Source organism: Phytophthora sojae (assembly GCF_000149755.1).
Source record: "Phytophthora sojae unplaced genomic scaffold PHYSOscaffold_7, whole genome shotgun sequence".
Lineage (NCBI taxonomy): Eukaryota > Oomycota > Peronosporomycetes > Peronosporales > Peronosporaceae > Phytophthora > Phytophthora sojae.
Window position 1 is genome coordinate 2820520 of NW_009258121.1, and position 21271 is coordinate 2841790.

Here is a 21271-nt window from a genome sequence, read left to right on the forward strand (position 1 = left end):
TATCGCATCTCATTCCTTCTTGGCTACATTCCGTCCACCTCCTTCCTGCAGCATCTCCAGTCTCCGTTGACCCTCTCTCCACCCCCCCCCCCCGCCCATGGCTGTGCACGCCTTGCCGCGTGACGAGCGGCTGCAGTGCGACCGCCGCAGCGAGGCGCTTCTGGGCGAGACCCTCGCCGCCTTCGCCGGATTCGACAGCGCCCGCCTGGACCCGACCGAGTGGAAGTTCCTGGCGCGCCGCGACCAGTTCACAGTGCACCGCGCCGTGTCGTCCAAGCGCCAGGGCGTCGACAGCCACAAGCGGCGCGTCATCGCCAGCGGGTTCCTCACCGCCAGTCTGCACGACGTGTTGGGCGGTCTCTACGTCGAGGACGACCACGAGCTGCTCACCACGCAGGCGATACTCAACCCCAGCGGCAACACGGCGGTGGACGCGGCCGTGCTGATGATAGCAGAGCGGCGACAGCCTCGAGCCGCGCCGTTCCGCTTCGCGGGGGTCAAATGGTACTCTTGGAAGAGAAATACCAGTGGTGGTGGTGGAGGCAACCAGTTGACTATCGGGGAGGGCCAGGAGTGTGATTTATTGACGTACGAACGCATGGGGGACGCGTTGGCTGACGCTCGAGACGGTGACGGCAGTCAGGAGCTCGCGTACCATGTGATCCTGTCGCTGAACAAGGCCGAGTGGCCGCTGGACGTGCCTCGGGGACCTGGACTGCGACGAGCGGACATGGCCTTTTGTTTTTTATTCCGCAAAGTGTGCGAGGACCTGGTCGAGTGCTTTACGCTGCTGGACTATGACTGTCGAACGGCGGGGTCGTCGAGACGAGCGGCGGACGCGGAGATGGCGGACCGAGTGCTCATGGTCACGAGGTTGCCGGATTGTGCGCGGGCAAAGGTTCTGTCCGGGTTTGTCCACAAGGCGAAAGCAAGGCCGGTGCTGATGAGCAAGACGTGTCTGCGGTGTGGCTCGAGGAGGAAAGTGCTGGATCCGTTGAGGAATTGCTCTGTGTGCAAGAAGTCGGTGTGCCAGAAGTGTTTGCAGCTGAAGGTCATCTTCTCGATCAACTCGCGGACGCACGAGCCGGAGACGGACGCATTCTGCAACAAGTGTCTCGCTCGGATTGACATTCTGACCGCGAAGAAGAACGCGCAGCACAATACAGCGACGTCTGCGAGTGGTGATAGCTCGACTGGAGGAAGCGTGAAGGAGAAGGACAGGGAGAGTCACTCTGGGGGTTCCAGTGGAAGCAGCAGTCGAAGCGGGTTTAAGTTCTGGAAGAAGAACAAAAGAGAGCCAAGCCCGAGACCGGAGAAGGAGAGGCGCAGACACAGCCTACCAGCTCCCATGAGTGACAGGGGGCCGCATACACCGAACTATGAGGGACTGTTCAAGAACTACGACGTTTTTGGCAGGGCAAGTGATAATCCACGAAGGCGGCAGTTCCGCCTTGACGATGTGGAAGAGCAGGAGCCGGACATTGAGCAGGAGAGCGCCGATCCGCATTATGACGAGCTGTTCCAACACTACCAAATGTCTGGCAGAGCGTCCATCGGCCGACGAAGGCGCGTGTTTGACCAGGGGTTGGCGAAAGAACAGGCACCTGAAAAGAACCAAGAGAAGGATGAGCCACAACGAGAACATCGGTGGAGGCAGACAACGTTCCTGGCGAACCCTGAGGCAGCGGCAGCAGAAGCTGCTGCAGCTAATCGTCTCTCGCTACCAAGACAAACCATTGTGGTCAGAGAAAGAGAGAACACGGTTGCCGAGGTCTTCCCCGTGGCGAAGACTGTGTTGGAGACCGAGGACATGTACGCAGAGGATGGCGAGGACTCCCCCCACAGCGAGGCTGAGCGAGCTCATCTTCTGTATCTGGAACGACGACAGCGCCTGGATGAGCAGAAGGACCAGACGCAATTCTGCCGCCGTGAGTCTCTCACGACCCCTTTGGCAACCCCAGCATTGCCAAAAACGACTTCAGCGCGCGACGTCAATCGCCCAGTTGCCAGTGGCAGTGCCGACCCCATGACGACGTCAAGGCGTAGAGTTGAAGCTCCCGTCGGCACTGTCGATAAGCCTGAGGACGGAGAGAGGAAAGCTGCAGCACCAGTAAGTCGTCGCAGTGGGTCTGGCAGAGGGGGCCGGAAGGTTCGTTCACAAGACAATGAGGACACGTTTCGCATGGATCTGTACGGACGCTTTTAACCCTATCGTTACCTACCAGAAAGGTACATGATGAATCTTTTTAGGTGGGCCATAGTGAGAGCAAGACGTTCTGAAACGACGATTTTCGATTTTGGTTGTAGTTATGACCAATGATACAGCTCGAAGTTCTAGCGTAGATCATGGACTCAAATATCACGCTATTGAGTCTCTTGTGGTACTGCGTGTTTCCAACGGCGCGGCGTCGGGAGTAAGGGTACCGGCACGAGTGTGGTCATGCGGGACGTGGTGGGCGATGTCGCTGCCGGCATGGATAATTTGTAGACGAAGCAGCGCCGCTCAGTCAGCTGGCCCAACTTCATCGGTGGCCAGCGCCACTTGCAGCAGCAGCAACTCCTTCAAAATGACCACGATGGTGGGGACCGTGGCCAGGTGGTCGGTAGCAGCTTGGAGACTACAAGAAGGTGGGTGTTGGCGCGAGTGACGGGAGCACCTGGGTCATTTGTGCGTCGAACGGTTGTGGTGCCGCTGGACGTCATACTCCGAAGGTGTTCAAGGGCGACGCGAATGACGGGTGTTGCTTCGATACCTACGGATGGTAGATGCCGTGGTGTCGAGTGCAGATGCAGTGTGGATTTTACAGCGAGACCATGCAGATCTTCAGGACACAGTAGTAAACAGCCACGTTGTATGCAAAACTGTGAAGAGTTCAAATGGACCAAAGATGTTGATTTTTGTATCGCATAGGGGCTGTATGGGCTCTACTAGTCGTATTACATGTAGTGCTAGTAGTACTAAGATGTGGTCTCTTTTAGTGCGGGCCCAAGCAGTGCTTGCCAGTCTCTTTCGTTAGCACAAGCGTAAGGAAAGCCCGTGAGGCGTACCAAAAACTAAGTAGAATGACAAGTCTCGTTGAAGCAAACAGCTGCATGATATTGTTACCTTCATAATGCTCAGATCCTGACGTAATTGCTTGTGCTATCCATGGAGGTCGGTGTGACCTTGACGACTTGCAACGGCAACATCGTCGGCGACGTCGCTGGGCGGCAAAGCGACTGGAAGGGGCATCGGGTGGCGGGTCCATTTGCGTCCTTGACACGCCCGGGGCTTCGGCAGCAGGTTCGTCGATACCGAGCGTGCTCTTGCTCGTGGTTGCTGGCAACTTGGAGCCCGTGACCAGCATGACCCCGCTCGGACCATCGCAGCCTACAATCGCAGTCAGTGCTGGCGCGATGGGGTGATGACGCGAGTTCCAGTCGGCGTTGTTCCAACGTTGGTACTGCGCTCCACGATCGGAATGGTTAGCAGCGATGCTGACGGCTTAATCACAGCATAACTTGCGCGACACCGTCCCGTATCCGGAAGGCCGACGAGGCCGTCACACGACAAGCAACTCACGTGGCCATCGAGTGTGGTATCCGCTGTGGGGACGTTGGCGTGGACAAGCCGCTTGTCGCCCTTGCTGTCGTCCAGCTTCTGGCCGTCGTCGGCGACCAGCAGCATGCCGCTCACGCAGCAGTCGTCCAGCGTCCCGGTGGCGTCGGCGGCTGGCAGGGTGGCATCCTCAGAGGCGACGTGGATGGGGCTGAGTATCGTGTAGCGACTGGCAAGTTTGGCCGTAGCGCAGTGTAGGACGGAGGTGTCGGCAGCAGCTCGCAAATCGCAAAATGAAATCCAAATCCGAGAAGCTCGGAATCCGAGCTTGGCGCCGACCAATCGCATGGCGGTATAACGTTCCGCCAATCACGGATCAAATATGTAGGATCCCGCCAATCACGTGGCGCGTGCGAAAGATCCCGCCAATTACAATACGACAATGCCCCAAAAGCGAACCCGAAGGAAAATCCTTTGTCTTCGACTGACCCATCTTACTTTTGCTTCAACTTCGATTTAGTACCCCTAATAATGTCTATGGACAGTCAAAATGGAGATGGGTGCCGCGAGGCTACATGCTACCATTGTACGGGTATGCGGGTACTCAATAATAAGGAAGTTGGATTGGAAGTTCGGCCATATCTTGAGGCTCGGTTGATAAGGTATAGTTAGTAGGCAGCTGTAGCAAATTACACGCATCCAGTCGAAAGCAGCTATGGTTCGCATGGTACTAGAAGTGCAATGGCTTGTAAAGAGAGAAGGCTCTACTATGTTTCACCCGACAGTTCATAGGTATGCGTGAGTAAAAACAGGAATCAATAAATCAGCGGTAAGTCCGATTAATATACACATCGTTGAGATGTTATACGCGGCGATCATGTCATCGTAAAAGGTTTGATATCGTAAGATGTGCACATAGCATTAGTCGACAATAGAGTCTAGGCTCCAAGCGAATGCCGATTGAAGATACCAGTAAGTACGACTTGGGAATCCGAATTACGTGTCGTCGCTTGGAAGCTCCACAAGAACCGTAACCTCACCGCAGCGGTGTTCCTCAATGTAGATGTGTACTAGTGACAGTACCAGCAGTGTCGTATGCGTAGGTTGTGTCTGTTTTCGACCGCATGACGATCGAAGCTAAACTGTAAGTATGTCATGTTTACGGAGTTGACGGGCTTCTAGTGGCACCAGCCATAATACCCGAAACGTTGCGGTGCTCAACTCAGTAGCCACACTAGCCTCGATGTACTAGACTCAAGAAATATATAGATCACTAGTTTAGGAAGGTTTGGACGCAATATGTGTCCTGATTCAGCATCTACTTCGAAAGTAGGTATACGTACGAGCGTGGTAGACTTTGGCGCTCAAGGTTATATCAGCATTGCTGATGCGTTCTACAAAGCAGCTATGCCGGCCCACGACGGCTCCGATACTGTAGCGACCGGGTGATAGCAACCAGGTGCCATTAGGTGGGTGGTGTTATGGCGCGGGTGGACTTCTCTTAAAACGATGAGTAAGTCGTACAGCCGTAAGTTTTAGGTGAGCTGGAAGTAAACCATCCAGCAACGCGTCATACCATTATCCTGTGTGGGCCATCGTTGGGCGCCATCAATTGGCCGCTTTATTCAGCGTGAGTTGGTCCTTAGGGACAACCAAGCCGCCTGTGCTATAGTTGAGTTGAGTTGCCACCATGCCTACCGTGTAGGCATCCGGCCATTCCGTGGTCGATATGGGGTTGGGGCCCTATCATTGCCTTCTGGACCAACGTTAGGACCAGGGGGGGGGTAGCATTTCACCGGTGGCGTTTGTCCAGAGTGGCTGGTAGTGATTGTCATAGCCCGGCAGCGTGCTACCGTGCTATTGGTCTCTCTGGGGTCGCCGTTGACGCCGCTAGCGCGCGGTCCGTACCGTTGCAGGGATCTGGCTGATTAGTGGGGACCGTTAGTGTACGTTTCAAACAAAATATTGTGGTTGGGGGATCCCCGCGATGGGATAACTTGCCTCGAGCCTCAAGATATGGCCGAACTTCCAATCCAACTTCCTTATTATTGAGTACCCGCATACCCGTACAATGGTAGCATGTAGCCTCGCGGCACCCATCTCCATTTTGACTGTCCATAGACATTATTAGGGGTACTAAATCGAAGTTGAAGCAAAAGTAAGATGGGTCAGTCGAAGACAAAGGATTTTCCTTCGGGTTCGCTTTTGGGGCATTGTCGTATTGTAATTGGCGGGATCTTTCGCACGCGCCACGTGATTGGCGGGATCCTACATATTTGATCCGTGATTGGCGGAACGTTATACCGCCATGCGATTGGTCGGCGCCAAGCTCGGATTCCGAGCTTCTCGGATTTGGATTTCATTTTGCGATTTGCGAGCTGCTGCCGACACCTCCGTCCTACACTGCGCTACGGCCAAACTTGCCAGTCGCTACACGATACTCAGCCCCATCCACGTCGCCTCTGAGGATGCCACCCTGCCAGCCGCCGACGCCACCGGGACGCTGGACGACTGCTGCGTGAGCGGCATGCTGCTGGTCGCCGACGACGGCCAGAAGCTGGACGACAGCAAGGGCGACAAGCGGCTTGTCCACGCCAACGTCCCCACAGCGGATACCACACTCGATGGCCACGTGAGTTGCTTGTCGTGTGACGGCCTCGTCGGCCTTCCGGATACGGGACGGTGTCGCGCAAGTTATGCTGTGATTAAGCCGTCAGCATCGCTGCTAACCATTCCGATCGTGGAGCGCAGTACCAACGTTGGAACAACGCCGACTGGAACTCGCGTCATCACCCCATCGCGCCAGCACTGACTGCGATTGTAGGCTGCGATGGTCCGAGCGGGGTCATGCTGGTCACGGGCTCCAAGTTGCCAGCAACCACGAGCAAGAGCACGCTCGGTATCGACGAACCTGCTGCCGAAGCCCCGGGCGTGTCAAGGACGCAAATGGACCCGCCACCCGATGCCCCTTCCAGTCGCTTTGCCGCCCAGCGACGTCGCCGACGATGTTGCCGTTGCAAGTCGTCAAGGTCACACCGACCTCCATGGATAGCACAAGCAATTACGTCAGGATCTGAGCATTATGAAGGTAACAATATCATGCAGCTGTTTGCTTCAACGAGACTTGTCATTCTACTTAGTTTTTGGTACGCCTCACGGGCTTTCCTTACGCTTGTGCTAACGAAAGAGATTGGCAAGCACTGCTTGGGCCCGCACTAAAAGAGACCACATCTTAGTACTACTAGCACTACATGGTAGAGCCCATACAGCCCTATGCGATACAAAAACCAACATCGTTGGTCCCTTTGAATTCTGCATAACTGTTGATAATGTTTGAGGGTCCATCAAGCCCAAAACAAAAGCATATAGGGAGCCATAACTTCGGAGGTGAGGCTGGCAAGTACCAACCCGTTGTGTGCGTTGCGCACATCTAGTAGTATCGATTACAACTTGGCAGGGCCGTTGAGGGGAGAAACTTTGTAGCTGCGAAAGCTATTGGTACGGAATGCCACACTCTTTACGCCACGAGCTCCGCCACGGCTCATTTGCAATCATCTTCATCTATTTGGCATGGCCACCAGCAGCTGTCATGCATTTAACTGATGCTGTGGTGATTGGTCTGGCCATGACATCTCCAGCTTTGGAGCACGGACTGGCGTCGAGGTTTAGTTGGTGTTTTAGTTGGCGCAGCGATAGCGCAGCGCGCTCCGAACAAGTGCTTGCGGCTCAAGCACTGTGCGGATGAGGGCTGCTTCTGACCGAACTCGGCGCTGCGCTGACGCCGCAGTGAGGGCCTGGCCTTCTCACGGGAATGTTGGCGCGAGGCAATGAGGTGTGTGTGTGCCACATCGTGCGACGCTGTGATCCACACGGTACTGCTCCTATCGAGACTTTTCGAGAGGCTGCTCTCGCGGTACTACCCATACTGGTATTTTTGTGAATCATCAGCGAATCATAGCGAAGCAGTAAAATGATACCTCATGTATCTTTTGATCGAAGGGTCGCCTAAAACCTCTCATCACCTATATTTTTGCTCGAAAACCTAATACAGCAAAATGATACATAATGTATCTTTTTACTGCATTTGACTTGAAGTTTGTATGGTGTCCCTTCAAACAGAAATGTATGGCGTTAACGATAGGGTTAACGATATGAACCAAACAATACCAGTACCAATTTAACTCAAAGTGAGTCATAGTCCTCGTTCGAAAGTTACTTCGACGAATACGCTCGTTGTGGCGGCGGTAGTTGGGCGAACTCACGAACGTACTCGAGTTGTGTGGCGGGGTCGAGAACGTTGTACATTTCAGCCTCGCCGACGTTGCGAGTCAGGTGCTTGGCGAGCCGCAGCCGCATCGCCGGCTGCGGTAGCTCATTAGCGTAATGTTGCAGGAAGTGCACGATCGCTGTTTGACTAGCGGTAAGCTTCGACGACGAGCCAGGCTGAGCCTCCCCGAGAACATCCCCAAGGCTGGATGAGGACGGCGCCGTAACACCCGCCGCGCTGTAGTCGTCATCCCCACGTTTTCTCTTTGAAGTCGCTCGTCCCTGGTCGATAGTGGGGGTGGGGGTTTCCGTCTCGAACATCACCGACGTATCATCTTCATCTAGGTCGTTCACCCTTGACTCGCCCATGGTATTGGCATCTGTGTTCCTGTTCTCGTCGGTCTCTCCTTCCGAAGCCGTCGACGACGCCACCGTCTGCTCTTCCACGACTTGAGGAGGATTCGCTCCAGTCCTTGAAGACGAGCCCCTAGTAGTCACAACAGTCGAAGCTCTTTGAGCGTCACTGCTGTCTCCACTGAGCACGAGCTTCTCCGGGTGGGCCTTCTTGAGGTGACGCAGGGCGGCGCTCGTGGTGCCTCCTCTGAACGAGAAGATGACGTCGCAGTACCTGCAGATGCGACGCTCGTAGGATTTCCCGAGCTTGTCCTGCAGATTTCGGTGCGGCTTGGTGTGTAGATAAGCCAAGCTCTTCTTGCCGCCTCGGTCTTCGGCCCCACTGGGACCAGGTCTCGCGCTGCCCGAGGACGGCATGGACGTCGAGGAGCCATTGCTCGAGTACTCAGACGTGTTGCTAGCGACGACGACCGAGTCGACGAGCTGCCGGAGATTGCCGGCGCTCGCGGAGGAAGGCAGCTTGCGCATGAGCCGCGTCGAGTCGAGCCAGCTCGATTTCTCTCGGCTCGTTCAAAGACGAATGGACGAGCCGATGACTTGATTTTGTATGACTATACAAAAATTAGATTAGGAATTTTATGTGGTATACGTAAAGAAGTTGAAGTTACGGACATGTATTGTGCTTTGCAGCTATTTTGCCGACCATTTTAGACGCTAAATATGGCAAAGCCTGCTCCTAAATATGTGTGAAAAATGATACACGACCTGCTAAAATTATGCATAAATCCACCTCATATATATATCGACTTGGGAGGGCCTGTCAACAGCCATGCATTGGCCCAGTACACCACCGTCCATGATCCCCAGCATATCCACCCTCTTATGCATAATTGCCGTGCGTGTAGGTGCTTGTGGATAAAAACCGACAGAATTGCAGCTGCACAGCCACAATTACACTTTCAAAAGTGCAATTGTGGCGCTTTTAGCGTAATTCTAGGCCTCCACCCATTTATGCACCTCGATTTACCGTAAATATAGCAGGTGGTTGCTATAAATACAGCAAATCTCGCCTCATATTGCCAAAATCATTGCAAAGCACAATAAATCTGGCAGGATTACAGGTAAATCTGGCTAGGATATCCTGAACCAAGCCGACGAACTGAATATCTGCATCCATGTAGCTGACGCCTGCACCTACAGTATATGCCGACCAAAAGCAACATTGCAAATCGGCTTCTGCCCCCTACTGTATAATACTCCTTCGAATTACTATGATAATCACATGGATCGTAATCTCGGATTGAATTATAGACCCAAGCGAGTTCTGTTGGTACAGTATCCGTCTTGGTGATCGGAAACCAGGATCCCCAGCAACGATCTGTTATTATAGATAATGGAGGCGACTATTATTCGTGAGCCGTTCATTTCTGGCGAGAGCTCCACGCCTCAACATTTTACTCACTTCGTTTTTCACTCTCCAACGCTCAAGCCAGTCCCTTCCAAGCCAAGCATACGTCTATTGTGGCTTCTTGGCGCTACCGTGTGTCTCCTCGCCAGTACCGATGCTGTTGCTGCCGTCACTGGCGCCGGAGACAACTTCCACGCGGTCCAGAATGGCGACGATGGGAGACGCTTCTTGAGAGCCAACCCGGACAACAACTTGGATGGCATCGAAGTCGCCGAGAAGAGAAGACTTGAGGCGGCTTCGGTCTTTGATAAGTTTGCCGACAATAATTACGAGGGGGATACTCAAGCAGGAAAAAAAAGGTGGAGCGGACAAACTGAAGGCATTTGACCAATCGAAAATGTGGAAGGCTGAGCTGCTGAAAAAGCTTGTCGGTCAAACTCAATAAACCACGGGGCAGAATAAACTCACCAGAAGCACGCAAACTGAAAAGTCCAAACCGTACCTTGCGAGTGGAAACATTGGGCTAGTCTGGCTAAACTTTGAGAAGGTAGATCAAGTAAACAAAAAATACATGACAACCTTGATTTTGACTTTCGAATATTTATGTATGGTCTTTGCCACCAACGTATATATTCAGTACGAAACTACTTCCGTGCTGAAGCCACTCATGATCGGTTTTACACGACGCAGTTCAGGATATGAAAGCTAAATAAATGTGTATATTACAGATAATTATTGTAACTCTTAAGTTGTTTCTTGTCGGGTCCAGCACCAGCACCCCGTACGAAAGCACTGGAAGAGAATCAGGGCTCGGAAAAAACAATTATGATAACAACATAATTATTTTGACGGAATAACGGATTATTGGGATTCCCAGCTTTCCGTAAGATATGATACTGTACCAATAATAAGTAGATTGTGTTTTTACCAGATTTCTGTGCGATGTTGGGTAAAATGGCTTATGGTTGTTTTATGTTCAAAAGTGAAACAATTATACACAATAATAATTGTAATTATTATTACGGGGATGCCAAGTCACGGAATATTTTTTCTAAGATTCCCCGCGTTTATAAATTATTTATTATTTTCCGAGCCCTGGGAAGAGTAACGCAGTGAAATAGCACTGAACTCCTTCTCCAAAATCCAAATGGTATGTGAAAGTCAATGATAAGCCTCTACGCTACGAGTGTACTTCGAAGTCAGCGGTCCACTGCCTTCACATGACGAAACTTACCCAGGGATCTGTAAACGGTAACGACACATTATTGCGTCGCCGTGTAGTGAGTGGTACAAGTATAGTACTCGCTGCACCGATGACGCATTAAAAGGGACGATAGACGCTTTTGACACATTTAGGCCCGACAAGAACCATTTTTCTTCTTTCTTCACATGCAGACCAGCTTCCGATGCGACGCGAAGACAAGGATAGATCTGTGAACAAAGCACCCTTACTGTCACTTCACCTGGGAACCGGCTTCACTCCAATTTGTATACGTGACGTCCTACGCCACGAAGTGACAGAACATCGGTATTTACTTGGCAGTACGAGGAAGAAATGAATCGAAGTACCGGTAGGACGCGCATAACTAAAGAAAAGTACGGTGAATTCCATTTTGCCATGGCGGGTGCAATTACATAGTCGTAACAACCAAACTAGACTGTCAATGTATTCACTGTCATCAGCCTTTGCGTACACGTCACGAACGCGTGGGCTTGACCGGGAAATGATTGTTGATCCAGACCGTGTATTGCTTCAGGAGCTTCCCATCGTTATTGGCAAGCGTCTTCGCCAGCTTCTGCTTGACCTCGCTGAGAGTGAATCCTCTCGTTTTCCATGCCCTGAACAGTCTCTCAGCTAATTCGACATCACCCCTCGCCTGCAAGAGCATCGTGTCCTCAAACAACAGCTTCGCTTTCGCCAGATCTTTTGCCTTTTGGTCCGGGTAGTGGATGTTGAGCCAAGACGCGTAGTTCTTGAATAGCTTGTCGCCGTCGCCGTCGCCCTTTCGGAGGCCCAGCACCTTCAGCTTCTTGAGTATATCAGTCGATTCGTGATCGTGGGTCTTCCACTCCCTGAACAACGTCTTCGCGTAGTTGCTGTCTCCCAACGCGTTTTGGATCTTCGCCTTGTTGAACAGGTCGTAGGCTTTAGGCCGACGCGGGAAAAGTGTTTGTCGAGCCAAGCAGCATAATTGCGGTAGACAGTATTGAGCCTCGGGTCCTTGCTCAACTTGGAAGCCTCCAGTGATAATTTTGTGTCTTCAATGTCGAATCCGTGGCGCTTCCACCTCATCATCAGAGTCTCCGCGTACTTGGAGTCGTTCATCGCTTTCTCAAGCTTGGCGGCGCTGAACAATTTAGCACCGGCCCACCTCTCTTCGTCGTCTTCGTCCACGCGTTCGATGTCGTGCAGCGATCTCTTGGCGCTGTGGCTCACAGCTAGCACGTCGAGGTCCGGAAACGCCATTGTGGAGACCTTCGTGCCCTCGCTGGCACCCGCGACCGCAGCGAGAGCGCTGTCGCTGGCAAGAAGTGCGAGCGCAGACGCTGCCAGGAGGATGGAGGGCAGACGCATGGTTGATTCGATTCCTGGCACCGTGGAGAGAAAGCACATGTGGGCTGGAGGGCGAATAACGGAATGGCGATAGAAGTGAGAGGGTGGTTGACGAGATCGATGCCTGGGAAACGCGATTCACGAACAGCACACAAACGCGCTTTGAAAGCAGCAGATTTGGTTGTATTCGTTTTCGAGCGTATCGTCCCGGACGAAGACGGAAGTCGGACAGGCGCATGCAGTGATTCCTAGAAAAGTATGGATAGGGACGGGGGGCCAATCAGATAAATAAATTATGGCGTATATTCGATAAAACGCAGAAATACATAATGGCATATTCGTCATTACCAGCATACATTATGCATAAGTGAAATAAAACGTCTGATTGGTCAAAAATACACAAACTGATTGGCTACACAATTATTCTGCCAACGGCCTGACCTCAATTATGGTATGGTGATTCCAAGAAACCAAAATACATTATTATGGGGGGAATTATGGCAATTATTGAAATCACCATATATTATTAGGAATCACTGCTACAGTTTTCCTTCACAAATTTTAGTAGGATGAATATGTGGCATACCGGTAATCACACAGCTCGGTTGGTTGGCTGGCGAGCTTGCATTGGGAAGGCAAGAACGGTAGCCATCATTGTTGGGATATCGCAGCGAATTGCTTTTGGTACCGACACAATAATAAATATTTATTTTATAACATGGCAAACGGAGAACTTCGGGCAGCTGGGTGAACACAGCAATGGAAACACCACCATACTTGCCGCAGCCGTCACCCAGATGCTATCGTCCATCGCAGCAATGCAGCGCACACTTCAGAAGCTCGTCGCGGTCCACGAGAGCAAGTCCACCAGCGCTGACGGTCCTGCTCCATGTCGCTGTGCTGGCCAGGCCCCGCAGGCGAGCACTGACACCGTCGTTGAAGCGCACTCTCTTGCTGGCTAATTCTACAACTGGTACACACTGGAGCTGTGGTACACGGCAACCCAAAAGAAACAACAGTTTGTTCGCGCTTGTAACAGGGTTACACGCACAAGTGGCTACAGTCACTTGTTACTCTAACAGATGCGATGTCTGTTAGAGGTTTGAACACTTCCTCGACCTTGGTGTAAGGTACACCAATGGCTACATACATTTACGACCACCACGACGGATGGTCCATACACATTTAGGATTCCTATTGGCTGAAAGCAGCATCTTTTAGCCAATGAGTGACATGCATAGCACTGGAAATCTGCCAACCAGCCGTTGGCAGAATCCTAGTTTAGAATATTACATTTAGAGGAAGTCAGAAACATAAAACAAAAATAGCAGTTCTCATCTTTTACCAAAACACGCTACTTGGAGTCTTTATCTTGTTTAAAGTACACTCGTGGATCTCGAGTATACTTAACTGAAGTAAAAGAAACCTACGCTTCCTCATACACGTGCGCATATGTGTAAGCCGTAGTAGTGAGCCAAGGTAGGCCCACTACAGCGCTGATCTCAAGGCAGGCGTCAACATCATGATCATAGCAGGTAGACGTACCAACGGCGCCACTGGACCGGGACGGCGTCGCGTTTCGGCTGTGGAAGTAGCGTGTCTGGACGCTAGCGGAAGACTTGGACAAGAAGGTCAACGCTGCGCTTGGGAGTATCGACGGTAAAGGCCGATCCGAAACCGCGGGGTCGCTACGGAAGCGCTGGAGAAAGCTGCGCGTTGACCACCGCTCTGCGTACGACGCGCTCTGCTCAGCATTTATCACCCGCAAAGCGAACGGTGGCATCGTCGACCGCTGCACTCCAGCTAGTCACCAATGGAAGCAAAAAGACTTGGAGTCGTAGGATCACGCAGCTTGTATTAACGCTTAATACATTCCTATTCATACAACGAATTCAAGGCGCAAATGCACCCGTCATCGCCATCCCACAACTTAAACACAGCGCATGGAATTCCGTCAGTCCCGATACAAAGTCATACACAATAGAAAAACGCTCACATACCGTCAGCGAGCGCGCACGACATCGTGCTTGGCCGACAGCTACCAAAACTGGCAGCATAACGCCCGCCCTGCCGGGTTTTGTAGCTGCTTTCGCCGGGTCCTTCCGTGGGGCGCGTGGGGCGCGCCTGGGGGCACTCGGGTCTGGGGTGGCCGGCGGGGGCGGCGTGCGGCGCGCTCGGAGCGCGCTGTTGTGTTGGAGATGCGGGGCGGAAAGTGCGAAGGCGGAGAAGGCTGCGCAGCCGGCCAAAATAAAACCTTAAGGTTTTTTCTTGGCTTTGGAGCCGATAAACAAGTCCATACTTTGTTGAAGTCATTTGGAATCTCACTTTTTATTGGCTCTCCTCATTGGGAGCGGCGTTTGGGACCTGGTCATGTAACACAGATGTATTCGCTGTAGTGTTGTTTATTACCAAGTTAATAACTCCTAATAACTGGTATTAGGATTTTTAGATATCTAATACCGATTGGTAATACCATTATGTAAAGATTGTGTACGGTAAACTGCCTTTTTGTGTGCAATCTAAAACCCCGCTCAGAGTGCGCTTTTCCTTAATGCTAACACTTGATGCTTGTTCCCACCTAGTCTTCCAACCACTAGGAAGGTATGATGGGCCCGTAGGTGCTAGCCTCATCCCGTCCTTGTTTTTAGCTTAAATATTCCTGACACACCAACTTTACACAAAAGGTAATACCGTTAATAGGAAGTTATTAGGAAGGTAATAACGATAATTGGTATTAACTCGGTGATGATTTTACCCAACTCTAATTCGCTGTACGGTAGAGACGTACGTGTACACTGCAATCTCTGGGATAGTCCCGTGATATGAAACTACCGGGTAATCTGGTGATGCATTATGCGTTGATTCTGTTTGGGATTAGACCCACCGATCTTCGAGTATATGTTATACTGTGTAATGGCGAATTATCGAGATATTGCCAGATCTCTGAAGAGGAATATTATACATCCAAGCTAGTGCCCGCCTGCAGCGGACGAAAGCCGTTATCAGCGCTACAGAAATAATTGCAGCTTCTACACTTTAGGAATGGTATTGAAGCGAACCTCGACAGATCACCTACCAAAAGCGTTTTTTTTAGCTGCGTACTGTAATAGTGCACTTGGTACCTTTCATGCTTTTTTTGCGAATTATACATGTATGGTACTCACTGGCCGGACTCGCATGAGCGGGGGCCCACCATAAAGTATCAACAGCGTGCTGGAAATTTGAAAGGAAATTTTGACTGGACATTCACTCAAAACTCGGATATACGCTAAAGTTCTTCAGCGTAGCAACCAAAACCTATAGTCGGACTGCTCGCAGCCGTCGGAATTGTTTAGCCTGCAGAGCTGCCTGCACCGACAGATCGGAGACGCCAGACTCGATACTTCCTGGCAGGCTGGTTACACGGGAAAGCGGCGCCAGCGAAGAGCAGCCGATCTGTAGCGAAGTGTTACCAGCGCTTCCCGTAACTTCACTGCTGATAGCTGCACCAGGGTACGCAGTCGCCATGATTCCGCAAAAGTCACGCAAGTAGGAGAAGCGGCCTTGGAGACAGCCCCACGCGTCTCGGAAGGAGCTTCTATCACCGCACGACTCCAACGCAAGCTTCAGAGACGGCTCACGGAAGTAGGCACCGCAGAGATCCTGGAAATCCTGCTCGATCCAATCGATTTTTTGCCTCGACCAGCCTGCAAGAAGAAGTCGCTGGATCTGCGGCTGGACAATTGACGTGAACTGGCGCCCACGCATCTTCACCAGCTCATGCGGCAGCACAGCAGAAAGTTCCGATAGCCTCGGATCAACTGCGTCAACGTCGATGGTAATTGATGTGAGGCCCGATACGAGATTCACAACACTCGTAGCAATTTCACTCACGGTGGAGTGAACCGCTGACTGGTTGGTAACGTCTCCGTTTTCAGGTATCTGTAGAGCCTCGGCGATATACGTCCCCAAGTCTTCCAGCGCAGCGAAAACTTTCTCGCTGGTTACCGAATACTTCCCATCCTTGGAGATCGCCAAGTTACTGCTATTCACCCGAGTAGCCGCATCGTCGACAGCGGAATCGTCAACTGCAAGAGGATCCGAGATACTGAACCACTGCACCAAGAACGCTCGCAGCTTTATCACAGCATCGCGAGGGTGTGACGTCCCCGTAGTCAATCCCGAGATCTCCTCAAGAATCGGTATCGACTCCTGTCCGATTCGAGCTGCCAATGTGACGCGAATCCACCACGAACCGGGAGGTGCGCAGGCGGACTGTTCTCGCTCCAGATACTCGCGGATGCTCACTCCATGACGTCGAAACCACATCGCAACGTTCGCGACTGACCTCCACCGGTTATCTCCAATACTGGGAGCGCTGGTTTCCATCGTAGCGAGCAGCACACGCTGTCGACCAACGTACGCGAGGAGGGCCGTCAGCGTCGAGTAAGGCTCGCCGCCTCCTAGAATTTTGCTGAAGAACCTCTGCACCAGTGAGTCCAGCCGACGCGCGGCGCAGCATACGCGCAAGAAACCAGCTTTGGCAACACTCTCAAAGCGAGTAGCCACCGCATTCCGAAGCGAAAGTCGCGGGTCCTCGGGTCCTTCCGCCGTGATACCGTCGCTATCCGAGATCACCGCGATCATCATATCCTGCCATCGCGGGGTAATTGCGTTCAAGGCAGTCTCTGCGATCTCAAAGACGCCAGTATTCCCCGAGGGGTCTGACGCCCGCCGTTTGTTCAAGGGAATCGACAGTAAGTGGAAGCTCGTCACCTCTCCATCCACAAACACGCGGAGCTGCACGTGCAGACAGTACTCGACTTGCGCCTCGAAGAAGGAGGCTGGGGCGATGGGCGCCACCTTGAGGCCGATGGAATAACCTCCAGCGCTTTTTGCAATCTCACTGATCCGCTGGAAGTTGATGGCGCATAAATATCTTGCGAACTTGCCCACATCGATCGCTGGGACCTGCACCCCGTCGAAGAATGGTCCAATTGCAGCCGGTTGAGTGCTGGCGTACAGCATCCTGGCCGAGTTGGACAGCGATCCGCTGGTGGACAAGTAGTCCACGAACTGCTGGAACTGGGTCGGGTCCTGGAGGACCACTCGAAACCTGGCCGCTGTAGTGTCCACCGCTAAGCCGCCTGTCCTCAACTCACTGGCGTTCACCAGGTCCTCAAAGTCCGCCATGGCCGTCATCTGGTACGTCTGTCCTTCCGGGGCAGGTCTCGCTGCGTAAGGTAGCAGTACTCCAATGGCCACCGAGACAATGTCCCTGTCCACCAAGAAGTGCACGGGCTGCACAGTTGGACCCATCGCCGCTGTCCTCATGGCGGGAGTTGGACCCTTCGGAAGTACTGTAACTGGTCTCGAAGAAGTTGAAGTGGGAGTGGAAGTAGTTGAAATAGAAACGGTTGTGGACGCAGGTACCGCCGTCCGCTGCGTCTTCCGAGGTCTCGCAGCGTCTTGATTGGTCTCCACATTGAGGTCCATCGTGGCCCCCGCTGCAATAAAATAGGCCCGCTTGCTGTCGTCGCTGGACAGCGCGCAGTACTCGCCCCAGTGCGTCGGGTGCTGCCCCACCAGGTGGATCTGGATCGAGTCCTTGCGGAACGGGGGCTTGAATGTAGCCACCTTGTCCGTGGGGCGGCGCTGGGCTCCCGCCTTCGTCTCTCGTCCGAAGAGCTCGCAGAACAGACAGCTGGCGGTCAGCACCTCCTTCGTCTCGGGGTCGCGCTCCTTCACGCGCAGCCCCAGCTCCACGGCGTACCGAGCCTTGAACGGCGCCGTCCGCTTCACCATGGCTACAGCGCCTTCACCTGCCTCGAAAAATGGCGCCGTTGTCGTTGTGTTGGGTACACCAAATATGATGTACGCCACATTGAGTTTAGCCATTTGGACGCTGGATGGAGCAAATGGCTGCGCCGACGACGGCGTCGGAGCTGCTGGACGTGGAGGAGGTGAACCACTCGACGTTGGCTGCGTACGCCCAGCAGCTGCAGAGCTGCCTGCAATGGGACCCTCTACACGGCGTGGAAGGCGAGGAGAAGCTGCTGTTCGTCGAGGCGTTGACCGAGATTGCAGCCATGCCGCTGGACAGTATCAGCATGGAGATCAGGCGGCTCCTGGTGGTCTCCAAAGCGGAACTCAAAGACCAAGAGGAGGCTCAAGATACTCAGGGAGTTGATGCAACACAGGACCACGTGCAGTCAGAGCAGCAGTTGCACTTGCGCAACTTAATTTCCGCCCTGAGCGCTCGAGACGTGCAGCTCAAGTGCAAGGCGGCGAACGCAGTGGGGTCCCTGTGCATCTCGAGGGTGGCAGGTCAGCAGCTGCTGGATCTGTATGGGGACCAGGTTCTGAAGAATGTAGCCAAGATGGCCACGTGCAAGAACCAGTGGGCGCAGGGCGACGCGTTCTTCGTGTTGGGCTGGATGGTAGTCATCGCTGATGAAGAGACGCTGGGGGCCATTGCCAAGCTGCTACCAACAGTGATCAAGTGTCTGCATCGCAACGTGAATCTACCGCTGGAATTGAGGAACGAAGCTGAAGGGGAGAACGAGAGGAGAGATGCTGCTGCGAGACGGTCGAGGGAGGCGTTGGCGTCGTCTGAGCAGGCCTCGAACTTCAGAGTCTACGCGTTGGTTCTGCTCTTAAACTTCAGTCAGCGGTATGTGGACGTGTTCGAAGATCTACTGGAGAAGGTGCTGCCGATGCTGAGAGACCTGGTAGTCAAGCTGCTTGAACCAACGCCCCGTCCAACTGCTGGGGATGACGATGAGTCCACCACCACTACGACGTCGACAACAGTCTTTGACGCCTCCGAGTACGCTGAGATTCTGCGGTTGGCAATTACGCTGCTGAGTGTGCTGGTCGACCAGATTGAGACTGCCGCCTCTCAACTTTTAGAGCTCAAGATGCTGCCTTCGCTGCTGAAACTCAAGCGAGTTCTCGAAACCCCCGAAGTCACAGAACTCGTCGGCGAAGCTGGCATCCTGGACATCACAGAAAGACTTGAAGCAGCCATTGAAACTCTCGTCAACTGCAGATAGATTCAAATAAACCCAGCCTATAAAAATAAATAAGTAATTTTAGCTACACTTCTTCAGAAGACACGATCTTCTCCACTATAGTGCATTTGGGCCAAATTAGCCAAATGATTTGGTTAATACATGTACATGTAATCGTACCTAGTAGAGACTAAACAAAACAAACGCGGGAACAGCGCGACACCCCAGCGCCATCATGTCGGAGCAAGTGTCGGCGGATGCCTTGGATTCCATGGTCGTGACGACCGCAGACTTCAATGAGGACAAGTACCGACTGCTGCAACTGAATCCGGAGATCGAGCAGGCCATCACCAGCGGCAGCAAGTGCGTGCTTCGCCTCAAAAACCCTTATTGAAAAATGGATACATCGTCTATTAATAATAAAACGCGTCTATTCATGCCTGCAGAGTCTTTATCGTTGGCGCACCGGACGCCCGAGCAGTGCTGTGCACCCAAGACAAGTCGTACTACATCAAGAAGGAGGACACGTCCAACCTGAGGCTATTAACGACTCACACGGACTGGAGCGGGCCGGAGCAGACCACGGGCAAGCGCACGATCGAAGTGTCAGGAGCTGCTCGCTTCCACTACCTGGTAGGTCATGGCTACGAAAATGTAGCCAAATAGGTGTATGATACTGAAGCTATCTGTTGCTGTAGCTGGAGCATAAGGCCCCCGATGCCACGCAGTTGCGTGCGTTGCTGCTGGAAGCTCCGTACGAGAAGCCCCAGCGTGCTGCCGAGACCCAAGCCAAACGCGCTAAGCTGCACAAGTTGTACTCGACCAGTGACCTGGTGGCTGCGCTGCAAGTGAGTGAGCACGAGGTGCTGGAGATGCTGAAGGAGGTGCACGCGTTTGAGGAGGCGGGGAGCTGGAGGCTGCTGGGACCGAAGTACCAGTCGCAGGTGTTCACGGACATGCTGGATGCCATCGTCCAGCACGACTGGAAGGTGTTGTCGGAGCCTGGAGTGCCTGTGAAGAAGTTCCTGGCGGAGCTGGACGAGCCGCTCGTGGCAGTTCGACAGTGCTGCAAGCTGTACGGCTCGCTAGCGGAAGTTAACGGCGAGGACCACTGCACGCTGGACCCTGTCAAGGTGGCTACATTCCGAGCGAAGTCTTTATTCGACGAGCAGGCAGCAGAGGCGCAGTTCCAAGCGCAGCAGCAGCATGTGGCGCTGAATCCCGCCGACGCCGGTTGGGAACTGGACAACTTCATGGACAAGTGGAAGGTCCGGGTGCCTGACAGCGTGACCGTGAGCTTGGACATGCTCAGCGGCCTGGTGCTTGTCAAGCCGCAGGCGGCAGGCAAGCCTACGCGGGTCGTGTACTTCCCTGAAGAAGAACTCTCGCCCGAGCCCAAGAAGCGATTCGAGCAGCTTTTCAAGATGCAGGAGAAGTGGACCATCAAGCAGCTCGAGCCCTACATCAAGTGCGTGCTGTGTCGTGCCATGGCTGCGAATATTCTACTCATTTGCTAATGCTCAATGGTGTATTGTGCTCCAGGTCGTTAGTTACGCCCAGCACGACCCAAGCTTCGCTGCTGCTCAAGCACACGCGCTCGTCGCGACAAGGCAACTCGACCGAGAAGCTCTACAGTCGAAGATAATTTGCTAATGGGTGCCTCTAACGCAGGCAATAAAGGGCACTACAACTGGCTGATGATGGTGTTTTGGTACAGTATGTTAATCCCTTAGTGCTGGAGAGCAGCAACGAGCACGTAGGCGCTAGCTGCTCTCCGAGACACACCAAAGGGTTGAGCTTTCACTTTGGGCTCGTGCATGAAGGACGTTGCGACAAGATGGCAGCGAGCTGCCAGTCACCGACCCAAACCGAGGCAGAGCCGATTCATAAACTGCGGAATATTAATACATGTACAACCAAAAGCAGGTTTTTCGTAGACAGCAAAAAGGCAACTGAGGAGCTCCCGTAGCCACAGGTTTCGACGAGACATTGATGTTACACGAAGGTTACCTCAATAGACTGTAGCCATATATGGACTCGAATGTTACGCGAAGCGCCCCCATCTTTAGCTTGAAGTGGGCGAAACCCCGTCGACTGCTGTAGACGACCAGGAGGCAGTCGTCCTCATCCTTGTTGCGCTCTAGCTTAACACATCCAAA

The 21271-nt window shown here is 53.0% G+C and overlaps 7 protein-coding genes across 7 annotated transcripts; 4 read left to right on the top strand and 3 right to left on the bottom strand.

Annotated features, from left to right (window-relative positions):
* Positions 1-97: 97 nt before the first annotated feature.
* Positions 98-1324, top strand: PHYSODRAFT_516355 (hypothetical protein; the record flags this gene model as incomplete). Its single annotated transcript, XM_009534381.1, has 1 exon — positions 98-1324. A coding segment is annotated over one exon (1227 nt), but the record flags the coding sequence as incomplete, so codon positions are not given.
* A 6426-nt stretch (positions 1325-7750) lies between these two features.
* Positions 7751-8686, bottom strand: PHYSODRAFT_517659 (hypothetical protein; the record flags this gene model as incomplete). The annotated part of the gene is made up of 1 exon (XM_009534382.1): positions 7751-8686. The coding sequence occupies one exon, from the start codon at positions 8684-8686 to the stop codon at positions 7751-7753; it is 936 nt and encodes a 311-aa protein (XP_009532677.1).
* Positions 8687-9674: 988 nt separating this feature from the next.
* On the bottom strand, positions 9675-12141 carry Avh1b-24 (avirulence protein 1b; the record flags this gene model as incomplete). Its single annotated transcript, XM_009534383.1, has 3 exons — positions 9675-9793; positions 11272-11692; positions 11770-12141. 3 exons carry the CDS (start codon positions 12139-12141, stop codon positions 9675-9677), a joined length of 912 nt encoding a protein of 303 aa, XP_009532678.1.
* A 1577-nt stretch (positions 12142-13718) lies between these two features.
* On the top strand, positions 13719-13961 carry PHYSODRAFT_515131 (hypothetical protein; the record flags this gene model as incomplete). The annotated part of the gene is made up of 1 exon (XM_009534384.1): positions 13719-13961. A coding segment is annotated over one exon (243 nt), but the record flags the coding sequence as incomplete, so codon positions are not given.
* A 1456-nt stretch (positions 13962-15417) lies between these two features.
* PHYSODRAFT_516823 (hypothetical protein) lies at positions 15418-17904 on the bottom strand (the record flags this gene model as incomplete). Its single annotated transcript, XM_009534385.1, has 2 exons — positions 15418-17400; positions 17461-17904. 2 exons carry the CDS (start codon positions 17902-17904, stop codon positions 15418-15420), a joined length of 2427 nt encoding a protein of 808 aa, XP_009532680.1.
* A 113-nt stretch (positions 17905-18017) lies between these two features.
* Positions 18018-19154, top strand: PHYSODRAFT_518107 (hypothetical protein; the record flags this gene model as incomplete). The annotated part of the gene is made up of 4 exons (XM_009534386.1): positions 18018-18230; positions 18321-18617; positions 18660-18833; positions 18930-19154. 4 exons carry the CDS (start codon positions 18018-18020, stop codon positions 19152-19154), a joined length of 909 nt encoding a protein of 302 aa, XP_009532681.1.
* A 229-nt stretch (positions 19155-19383) lies between these two features.
* Positions 19384-20757, top strand: PHYSODRAFT_515827 (hypothetical protein; the record flags this gene model as incomplete). The annotated part of the gene is made up of 4 exons (XM_009534387.1): positions 19384-19475; positions 19559-19745; positions 19811-20580; positions 20655-20757. 4 exons carry the CDS (start codon positions 19384-19386, stop codon positions 20755-20757), a joined length of 1152 nt encoding a protein of 383 aa, XP_009532682.1.
* Between the last annotated feature and the right edge of the window lie 514 nt (positions 20758-21271).